This window comes from Ipomoea nil, unplaced genomic scaffold (assembly GCF_001879475.1).
Source record: "Ipomoea nil cultivar Tokyo-kokei standard unplaced genomic scaffold, Asagao_1.1 scaffold0268, whole genome shotgun sequence".
NCBI classification, from domain to species: Eukaryota; Viridiplantae; Streptophyta; class Magnoliopsida; order Solanales; family Convolvulaceae; genus Ipomoea; species Ipomoea nil.
The window spans coordinates 4,646,265-4,658,449 of NW_017616696.1; the positions used below are offsets into that span (position 1 = coordinate 4,646,265).

General features: G+C 31.5%; 1 protein-coding gene across 1 annotated transcript; it reads left to right on the forward strand.

Moving 5' to 3' along the window:
• The first annotated feature begins 2,928 nt into the window (after positions 1-2,928).
• Positions 2,929-3,978, forward strand: LOC109153756 (ethylene-responsive transcription factor ERF024-like). Its single transcript, XM_019301622.1, has one exon. It carries the CDS (start codon positions 3,193-3,195, stop codon positions 3,778-3,780), a length of 588 nt encoding a protein of 195 aa, XP_019157167.1. The 5' UTR covers positions 2,929-3,192; the 3' UTR covers positions 3,781-3,978.
• The last annotated feature ends 8,207 nt before the right edge of the window (positions 3,979-12,185 follow it).

Here is a 12,185-nt window from a genome sequence, read left to right on the forward strand (position 1 = left end):
AATAAATAAATATATATATATATATATATATATATATATATATATATATTATTTAAAAAATCATAATTGAAGACCTAAATATATTTGTATTTTACGAAATTTAAACAATTTTGTTGATGGATGACCAAAAATAGTCATGACACAATAATACTAAGATCAAAGGAGAATGTTTGAAAGAGAGAAAAAAAAAAGAGAGATTAAAAGTGAATTGTCACCTATAAATTTATGACCAAAAATTGAATTAACTCATTATTTTTATCTGGTGTAGGCATTTAGTAGAGTGGATAATAAAGCTTATTACCATTATTAATTAACAGTAACATATTGTAAGTTCGAGCCTCATTGGAGGCGTTATTAGTTGAGCCAGTAGCATTAAAAAAATAACGTCTTTCCCTCCTAAATTATATATTTATAGCGTCCCCTCCCCTTAAATTATTCATGTATTCACTATTGTTAATTGTTACTTTCAGAGGCAATACAAACATATTTAGCTAATCCCATATAACCGAGTACAGTGCCAGTGTGTTATCATATATGTTAGCACAAGTAAGTTCATTCTATTATATTCTTCGTCTTTGCAACCTTAATTTTTCTAAGTCGGCTGATTCCATGTCTTGTTACGTGTTTTCACTTTTCAAGTGTGAATATAGTCCGAAGTTTCTTGGAAGCAGTACGTTATGTCGGCAAAGTTCCTTGAATCCTTGGTGCCAAATTACGCCAAAGATATAGACATATAGTACATGAATTGAAGTAGTGTGTTGAATATTAAGATAATTAGTGAAGAATAAATAGCAGTTCATCATAGGTCCAAGCTAGAACCTAAGATGGAACAGTAAGACTTAAGAAAGAATTGAATATAATTCAAGATTAGTTTTGCATATAATTAATAATAGTGGGTGATTTAGCCTAATCAAGTCGGTACGAGACATTCTCACACCTAATTCTTCCACTAATTACACTTTACCTCTCCTCAACAAGACTTGCCGCGGAGTACAAGTTCATATACATACGTAAGTATCACTATAATTAATGTTCAAGGTTTAGTCAATATTTTGCAGCACAAAATCATCATACTATGTAATTAATACTCCGTAGCCAATAGGGAAAAAGAACAAATTAATTATCTTCTCTACTAACCAGTTTCGTTGGCGTGAGTGATTGCATATGTACTCTCGTCGCTTAAGAGAGGTCGGGAGTTCAAACCCCCCTCTCGTATAGAAAAAAACAATATTGCCCTTTGTTCTTTGTCCCTTAATTGACCTGGATTGCTGGCCTGCTTAGGACGACTCGTGTTCTAACCACAAAAATTATTTCTCTACTTCCACACAAGACAAAATTAACTTGACGACTCGTGTTCTAACCACAAAAATTATTTCTCTACTTCCACACAAAATTAACTTGTCCAATGCCCAAGTTCTTTGTTAGACCCCTAGAATTTTCCTTTTATACAATAATAACATTATATTATAGTATTTGAATGAGCTTAAAGATAATTACTAATTTCACTATTAATAATTCTACAACATTGATATTTTCACATTTAATCCCTTTCTATCAATTTGGTCACATTTTATTTCTAACTTTGCTATATTCTCTAAATTGCATCCTTTGTTTGATTTGTCATTTATTATGAGTCAAATTTAGGGATATTTTTTATAAAGAGTTAATTCCCAAAGCCTTTTTCTTAAATTGATCCTTTAACTTTTAGTTTCCCCAAAGTAGTCATCTGGCTTATTCAAAAACAACACATATAGGCCCTGTTTGGTAAAAAATTGGCCTATAGGCCAATTTTGGCTTATTTGATCACTATTAATTATTTGATTTAGTTAAAATATCAATATAAATGTTTGGTTAATTAGCTTTTTACAACTCCAAAAGGCTAAAATTAAAAAAGCTATTCCTAGCAACTTTTTCAATTAACTTTTTAAGAAAAGAAATTATATCAAACAGCTATCAGCAAACAGCTAATTTACCAAACACTTTTCTACAATCAGCTAATGTTATCAACTATTTATACTCTCTAATTAACATAATCAGCTAACAGCAAACAGCTATCAGCTAACAGCCATTTTACCAAACAGGGCCATAATTTTTTTTTCTTCAAAAACTGAGTAAAAACCATACTAGGGTTGCTCTTGGATTGGATTAGTCCATTTTCACTGTTTGCCAGAAACCTACTGGTTATGCCTATATTAGCCTATATAATTAGAACTAAGTACAAACTTTCTTTCATGTGGCTTGCGGGATGAAATACTAGCCGGGTGTGTGCACACCATGCGCCAGACTGAGCGCTTTAAACAGACTGTTTTTTTCCTTTTCTTTTTCTCACATTTTCCCTCTCTCCTCTCTCCTGCATAGCAACCTAAAAATCAACAAAAAAATCTCAAAGTAATGGAGATGCTTATTGGACTAGTCCATTTCCACTGTTTGCCAGAAACCTACTGGTTATGCCTATTAGCCTATATACATAGAACTAAGTACAAACTTTCTTTGATGTGGCCTGCGGGGATGAAATTCTATGATATCAGTTTTGAACTAATTAATTAAGAATAATCCCATTCACTCTCATAATGCTTCATTTTGAACCAATTAAGAGAGTGCTTGTGCTGCACAAGTACATTCACCACTGCACACTCACATATACTTAGCCCCAAATTAAACGGTGATTAATGTGTTGAAGGCATATATATGCAATGATTCAGACATCATATAAATAGAGAACCACAAACACTAAAAGAGAAAAAAAGAGTTCATAATTAGTCCAATCAACATCCCCATCACACTATTCTGTGCGCACGGTACACAATCTAGATTTGCTCTCTCAGTGGGACAGAACTTAAATCATATCAAAATTCTGTATTCATCACATATGTCATTCTTAATCCTTACAAGTATACATGAATTTTAGAGGGTTTTTTATTTAAAAAAAGAAAGAAAAAAGAATAAGAAAACGCTCTCCAACCCATATGTCCAACAAACTAACTAACGCTGCTTTCTGGGCTTCTGGCTGACAGCCAAACTCCTTCACACCTAGCTATATACCACTTCCGATCCATTCTTGATCGATCATCTCCAACTGGTTTGCACTTAGCCCTAATCTCCTCCGCCTTCTTAAATGGCCGCCGTTTCACCATCCCACTGCACTCATCATCATCATCATCATCATCTCTTCATCAACATAAACTTATTGGAATGTCGACGAGAGGTTGGAGAAGCAATAACGAAACACGGGACTCCTCGGAGGCGGCGGCGTACAAGGGAGTGAGGCGCCGGAAGAGCAGCGGGAAATGGGTGTCGGAGATTCGCGAGCCCAGATCGCCTAACAGGATCTGGCTCGGGACTTTCCCCACCCCAGAAATGGCGGCCGTGGCCTACGACGTGGCGGCGCTGGCCTTAAAAGGCCCACACGCTGAGCTCAACTTCCCGAATTCCGCCGCCTCCTTGCCTATCCCTGCTTCCAACTCCTCACGCGACATTCAAGAAGCCGCCGCCCTTGCTGCCGCCGCCGCTGGGGCCGCCGCCGATGCACTAAGGCCGGCCCAAGTGGATAATTATAGCGGAGGAATAGCCGCTGATGAAACATACGAACATCATCATCATCATCAAACTCACAATGAATTTGTGGACGAGGACTTAATTTTCGACATGCCGAATGTTATAGCGAATATGGCGGAAGGGATGCTTCTTAGCCCTCCACGATTCCAGCAATACTCTTACGATCATTATGATTATGACTACGCTTCTACAGCTACTGATCACAACCTCTGGAACTATCCCTAATAACACATAATATTACTGTAAGTAGCCATGCATGCATCATATATATATATAATAAAAGCATGCATATATATATATGCCCTAAATGTAATATATGTAATCTCTCGATCATTGCCATGGGAGCTTGCATTTCATTTCATTTAATTTCTTTATTTGTAAGCTAGTTAACAGCTTTCCTATTTCAAGCTAAATTTATTAATGTAATCATCCTATTTTCATTCCATATATAAAATCTTAATCTTTGTAGTTTGTATTATTATCCTACATATATAGATTTTCAGTACTTCAAGTTTAGCTTAATCATCCTTCCCATCATACATAATTATGATTTATGAACAAATTTAATTAAAGCAAGTGAACCAACAATATAATATTCTGGAAAGAATTGAAACCGCATATATGGAGCTAGGTTATGTGGAGGTTGATGATGATGATGATGATCTGAACGGATCGGAGAGTTGAAGGTTAAGGTTGTTTGCCGTACGTTAGTTCATCATTTGAATGTTTAAAATCATAAAATGTTAGCAATAAGGATAGGGTAAAGGGTATGTATCTGATAATGTTTGGTTAGGAAGATCTGGATTTGGTAAAGCTAGCTTAGCTTTAATTTGTCAGTTCAAATCATTATTAGAACGTTGATTCTTGCTAGGGTTTTGTCCGTCAACCAACCATCTACTTAATACACCACACATACTGCAACTCTAATCTGCAACCATAATACAGGACCATGTTTAATTAACTCGTCATCTAGGATCCTTCGAGTATAGTAATTTTGACTGATTTTCTGAACTTCAAGTTAACTACAATGAAAGTTATAAAATTTACAGATAATTAGGACTAGACGTGACTATCAGGTATATTAACTCTTTAATTAATATATGCGAATACATACACAAATGTTAAGTGGAGTTACTTAAGCCATTAAAGCATCCATACTGTTGGGTGCCTGAATAGATTAGCGCCGTAACCCTAATCTTAGGATTAATTAAGGTAATCTGAGATTGAGCATGCAAAAGAGATCAGGTTAGGATTACTGGGTAGAGTACTGTATGCATTCATAATTTTTAATGTCATTCCATCTTAGCCTTTGTTCACATGTCATGAATTGTACAGTTATGTACTGTATATTATTTATTTATTTATTTTAACTTGGTCGACATGAATAAATAATGAGAATTATTAGGATAATTGGATAGAGTAGACATCGGGAATTGACGCTTCACCTTCCTTCCAGAAGGGCCCTGCATGAAAATGGTAGTCTACTTAAATGGTCGACCTAGCCTTTATTGGTTCATTTTACACATCTAGTTCAAAAGTTAAGTTGATAAAATAAAGATTTATTGGTTTTTTTTTTTTTTTTTTTTTTTGGTGCTAATTCAAGAAAGTTGAGTTAAACTACTGCTTTTTTTTTTCTTAGATTACAAATTATAATTGTTATAAAACATAGGGAAAATGGTTAAATAAGACATCGAACTTTAGCTTAAAAGTCAATTAACTTTTAAACTTTTTAAAAGTGCAATTACACTCATCATCAACAATTTATTTTAATGCAATGAAACTCAAAAACCGGATAATGACCTGATATCACATGTTGTTAGAGTTCCATCAACCCGTCAGCGAGATTCCGCCGGCAACCCTGATAGTCGACGACCCAGATGGTCGACTTCTCAACCGGAGAAGGCAACCACTAATCCACTATGGTCGCCTTCTCAAGCGAGATGGCAACCACTGTGGTTGCCTTCTCTACGGAGTGGTGACCTTGGTCTACTTCTCTGTGACCTCCGAAACCCTAATGACATGTGATAGCATGTCATTAACCTATTTTTGGGCTTCGTTGCATCAAAATAAATTGTTGATGGGTCTAATTGCATTTTTAAAAAGTTTAGGAGGCTAATTGACTTTTCAGCTAAAATTCAAGGGCCTATTTGACTATTTTTCCTAAAATATAAGTGTTTTGATATTAATTTATCAAATTTTAAATATATGAAGATTATTCTCTTGCATATTTGTTTTGGTGTAATTGTTATAAAATACAAAATGTTGGTATTAAATTATTAATGGTTTGGTTAGTTTTAGTAATAAGCCTAAAGTAAAATATTGCTTTAAAAGTGTTGGATAAAATTAGTTATATATAGTTATACACAAAAAAGATATAAACTTTTTTAATTAACATTGTGGCAACCTTAAAAATAAGGGGAATGGTATGGACTCTATTACATACAAAGAGTCAACAATGCTTCCACTGAGGCTCAATCTCATAACCTTTTACATGGAAAAGGTCATTACATGTCATCTAAGCACAAGGTGAGTGACATGTCTTCTAGTATATATTTACTCTTTAATTGTATTGTCATTTATTTATTTATTTATTTGTGAAAATAACTCTTCTGAAAGAAAGATATTTTAAAACTGGGGTTATTTTTTTACGTGTGGATCGGTGGATGTAGGGAAAGGGGCTAGGGTTTTAATAGAGGGGGAGTTAAAGAGTGTCATATTTGTATAATAACATGGTTATTACACGAATATATTTTTATAACATTTTTGTTATACTAAAGAACACATACACAAAAGTTGGTACAACAAAACTTTTTTGCATATGTTTTAGTTATAAATTGCAACTTGATTGTTAAGACTTGTTTGTGTAAAAGTGCTTGTGTCTGTGAAGTATGAATTGACAAGATATAAATAAGTGTAGGGATAAAGAATTTTGAGTAAATTCCACTAAAGATTCCCTAGTTTGAGGCATTAGTAACTTTGGTCCTCAACTTACAAGCCTACCACAATAAGTCCTTTAACTTTTTTAAAGCTATCAATAATAGTCCTTTGAATTTGAGATGCTACAAGTTTTAGTCCTCAACTTACAAGCTAGTCTACCACAATAAAGGTGTGTTCAGTTCATGAGTTTACACACTAGGAATGAAAATCAAAATCACAGTTATTGTTTGGTTGACATCATTTTGAAACACAACTATGGGATTTGATTACCCCTTCAGTTAAAAATATCATTCCCTAACAGGGCGTTTGGTTGGAGGGAGGGAATTATGTGGGAAAGGAATTGTAATTCCATGGGAGTTGAATTACTGGGAATAAAGTGGAATTTAAATTCCAGTGTTTGGTTGACAGGAATAGAATTAGTGGGAATTTCAATTCCAATGTTTGGTATACATGGGAATTAAAAGGGAATAAGTAATATAAAGTCAAAAATGTCCATTATTGTTGTTAGACATTAATTTTAGGTTAAAAAAAGAAGGGGTAATTTTGACTCATCACTATTTTTTTTTTCCAGGAATTAAAATACCAGGGGGGGACATGGGATTTTAATTCCATGAAAATAGGGGAATTGCAATTCCATGGAATTGAAATTCCCTCCAACCAAACTACGGAATTTAATGGTCTTGGGAATTAGGTGGGAATTAAGTGGGAAGGGAATTTAAAATCCCTTAAAAAGGGGTATCATTCCATCTTATTGGTAATCTAATTTTTAAGTTCGGATTAGTACTTTTAGAGTTTTGTTTTGATTTTTTTTTTTGGATTCATATTGATGTTTTGGTTGTCATTATATTAGGATCAATTTCTTTAATTTTTTGTTTTTGCATTTTTAAAACATTTATTCCCATTATACGGTCAGGCACAACCAAACATCAATATTGATAATCATTCCAATTCGACCCTACTACCAAACATGCAAAATACTTTCTCCAAAACTCATTACCATTACCAAGTATTTGATTTCCATTCTGATTCTCATGTGCAAACCAAACATTCTGATTCTCATGTGCAAATCAAACGCACCCTAAGTCTTCCAACTTCTCTAAAGTTGCGCTATCACAAATAGTCCTATGTTTTTTATTTTATTTTATTTTATTTTATTTTTGTAAATGAGTCCTAAAAGTTGTACTACAATTAGAAATACACTTATTGGGATGTAAATGTGCATATTCTGTATTTTGGATTATATAGGTACTAGTATTTGCACCCGTGCGATGCACGGAATGGATTTGTTGTAATATATTAAGAATATATAAATCGATGTATAATTATTTAAATTAGAACATCAAATATTATATAGTGCAATTAAAGATATGATTTGAATCGTTTATATATATATATATATATATATATATATATATATATATATATATATATATATATATATATATATATATATATATATTGATGTTATCATTGCTTGAATTTGTTGGAAAAATAGCATTAAAATGGCATAAAATGACATGTTAAGTGGCTATTTTGTGGTACAATTATCAGTGGGGTCCACTTCTAATTTGGATCGGGTCAAAGTGGATTCGGGTTCTTCGTAGTGAGACGAAGAGATTGATATATTGTACGCTCAAAACGGATAATGGGTGAATGAGATATTGATTCTCAAAGTAGACCCATTGAGTTGGAAAAATGTAAGGGAAAAGTGAGCTTTGTCCCACATTGATTTGGAAAGAGGATTTCACCCCCTTTTATACAAGAGCTCTTTTGGAGCTTGTAGAATTGTATAGCATAGAGGCTCTCTCGCGCGGGGGGGGGGGGGGGGGGCCGGGGGTGCTCAGACTGAAAACAACACACACAACACTGAAATTCTGTTTTCCCAGCTCCAAACTCTCTGCTCCTACTCCCTTCTTGTAGCTGTGTTCGTCCCATGCTCTAGTTCGCCGGGTTCGTTCGTTTGGGTGCTCAAACGTCGAACCGTTGTACGTTTTATCCTGGGAAACCTAGGCCACAACGCTCCTAGCACTTTTGGGAGGTGGCAAATAAGGTTTTAAGGAAAGACAGGCACTTTGCCTAACTCGTACGAATCTTTCTTCCTTCTCCTTCTTTCTTGTTTTGGATTATGCTCTAAGCAAAAATCCGTTCTTTCTTGTTGTTTTGGAATTATAATCTAAGGATTATATTTTCTTTTTGGTTGATATATATTGGTATATCTTTTTCGTAGATATACATGTATATATAACCGTTGGGTCCGTTTTATATATATTTGTGTGTATATATATATTTCGGATATATATCCTATAATATTTTATATATATTTCGTGTGTATATATATAAATATTATTTTACGGATATTAAATCGATTGTGGTTCATTATCACCAACAGAATTTGTGCAAATAATTACTCAAATTAATAACTAATGTCTAGATGTACGCATGCAGTCCTATAATTTTGAAAATTTTATTTATCATTGTTTAGTATTTTCATAATTAGACAAATGTGCTCGCCATTTTTTAATTAAAATGCAATTTTCTGACCATTTTTTAGTCAATTATAGATCATTTTTTATTTGCAGTCAATTATTAATATTCATTTCCTTTTATATTTTCAGTCAATTAGTAATATTAGATTCATTTTCAGTCAATTATTCTTTTTTTATTTCCAATCAATTAGTCAATTAGAATATATATGCAGTGATATTTTTACCTAATTTTCATTCCATTTTAATTTGATGATGTAGAATATTATTAATGAAATATTTTTGTTTCATTTTTAATTTATCTTTACTATTTTTTAAAATATTTTTTTTTATTTCCAATCAATTAGTCAATTAGAATATATATGCAGTGATATTTTTACCTAATTTTCGTTCCATTTTAATTTGATGATATAGAATATTATTAATGAAATATTTTCGTTTCATTTTTAAAATATGTCTTTACTATTTTTTAAAATATGTCTTTACTATTTGATGATGTAAAATATTATTATTGAAATATTTTCTTTCCATTTTTAATTTTCCGGGTAAACACAGGGTTTTCACTGTCGGACACGGTGACTAATCCCCTCGCTAAATTGACTTAAAGATTTAAGGCTGCTCGAATATTATTAATGAAATATTTTCGTTTCATTTTTAATTTATCTATTGACTTAAATATTTAAGGCTGCTCGAATATTATTAATGAAATATTTTCGTTTCATTTTTAATTTATCTTTACTATTTTTTAAAATGTCTTTACTATTTGATGATGTAAAATATTATTATTGAAATATTTTCCAGGTAAACACAGGGTTTTCACCGTCGGACACGGTGACTAATCCCCTCGCTAAATTGACTTAAAGATTTAAAGCTGCTCCATTCCCAAATCCAAGGATCGAACCCTTGACCTTTGGTTAAGGATGGATGAACCCTTATACTCAACCACACCCTCCAAGTTACTTGCCTACATTGATGGGAAAGCAATTATGTTTGTAAGAGGAGCATTGCTCCTGTTTTCAAACATTTTCAATGTGAGATCAAAATGATCCCACATCATTTACAAAGGGAGCCCGTGACTCCATTTTGTCTTCTTCTTATTTTTTTTTAAATTATAAATTTATTTTGTATATAGTTTTGTTTGGATTATTATTATTATTATTATTATTATTATTATTATTATTATTATTATTATTATTATTATTATTATTATTATTATTATTATTATTATTATTATTATTATTATTTGATTATTGACAAATTCGCCATTTTAACAATTTATCTTTAGTCAAAACACCAAAAATATTATTTAATAACTAAGTAATTTGCTCCAAACTACTAAAAACTAAAACAACACATACATTTTGGGTTAATCTTTCCTAACCCCACTAGTAAATAATAAATAATAAATAAATAAAACTAAAATAATAAGACAAAGCTAAGGTTTCTTAAATAAGAACCTTTTGACTTCTCAATACTCGCGCACATTGATGTGCAAAGTAATTATGTTTGTAAGAGGAGCACTCTTTTCAAACATTTTCAATGTGTGATAAAAATGATCCCATATCATTTACAAAAAGAGTCTGTGACTCCTCTTTGTTTGTTTTTTTTTTTTTTAAATTAATTTTATTTTGAATATAGTTTTGTTTGGATTATTATTATTATTATTATTATTATTGTTGTTGTTGTTGTTGTTGTTGTTGTTATTTGATTATTTGGAGAATTCTCCAAAATTTTAAAAAATTCATCTTTTAACATTTTATATTTAATCAAAACATCAAAAATATTATTTAATAATTTAGCAATTTGCTCCAAACTGCTAAAAACTAAAACAACACATATACATTTTGGGTTAATCTTAGCCAAACCCCCTAATAATTTTTTTTTTTTTTTTTTAAAAAAAACTAAAATAAGAAGCCATTAAAATAAGGTTTCTTATATAAGAGCCTTTTGAAACGTTGGGCTTCAATAGGTTGAGAAAGTTTCTATGAACAGATACTACATGTAACACGGTGAATCGAATAGTTATGCTGTGGAACCGTGTCCACTTTGCAAGGTAGACACAGTTCTATGTTCATAATTACTGTACTACATGTTCATAATTATAAAGCTAAATATTCATAATCTTTGAACTTCATATTCATAATTATTGAACTCTATATTCACAACTACAAAACTCTATGTTCATAATTACTAAACTATATGTTCATAATTATAAAGCTATATATTCATAATTTTTAAACTTGATATTCACAATTATTGAATCTCTATATTCATAATTACATAATTATATGTTCATAATTATGTTCACAACACTATGTTCATAATTTTAGAACTATATATTCATAATTTTTGAACTATATATTCATAATTATGAGCAATTTTTGAATCGTGTCTACCTTGCTAGGTGGACACGATTCCACAGCATAATTTGACGTATCAATAGTACTCAGAAAAATAAAATATTTGCCTTTGAACTTCTCAATACTTGTCCACATTGATGGACAAACAATTATATTTGTAAGAAGAGAATTGCTCCTCTTATATAGAGGAACTCAAAAGCTCATTTTCCAAACATTTTCAATGTAGGATCAAAATGATCCAACATCATTTACAAAGAAGAGCCCATGGCTCCTTTTTATCTTCTTATTATTTTTCTTTTAATTTTAATTTTATTTTGTATATCGTTTTGTTTGGATTATTATTATTATTATTATTATTATTATTATTATTATTATTATTATTGTTATTGTTGTTGTTGTTGTTGTTGTTGTTGTAATAAATGTTTGTATATCATTTTGTTTGGATATATATTCATAATTTTTGAATTTCATATTCACAATTATTGAATCTCTATATTCATAATTACATAACTATATGTTTATAATTATGTTCACAACACTATGTTTATAATTATAGAACTATATATTTATAATTATGAACAATTTTTGAACGGTGTCTACTTTGCAAGGTGGACACGGTGCCACAACATAATTTGTCGGGTCAATATTTCTAAAAAAAAAAAAAACAAAAAATCTTTGGACTTCTCAATACTTGCCCACATTAATGGGCAAGCAATTATACATTTGTAAGGTGAGCAATGATCCTCTTATATAGAGGAGCTCAAGAGCTCCTCTTTCCAAACATTTTTAATGTGGGATCAAAATGATCCCACATCATTTACAAAGGGGAGCCACCTTTGTCTTTTTTTTT

What these genes read in the sequence shown, in the direction of transcription:
- LOC109153756 (XM_019301622.1), top strand. Translation starts at nt 3,193, where the DNA reads ATGTCGACGAGAGGTTGGAGAAGCAATAACGAAACACGGGACTCCTCG.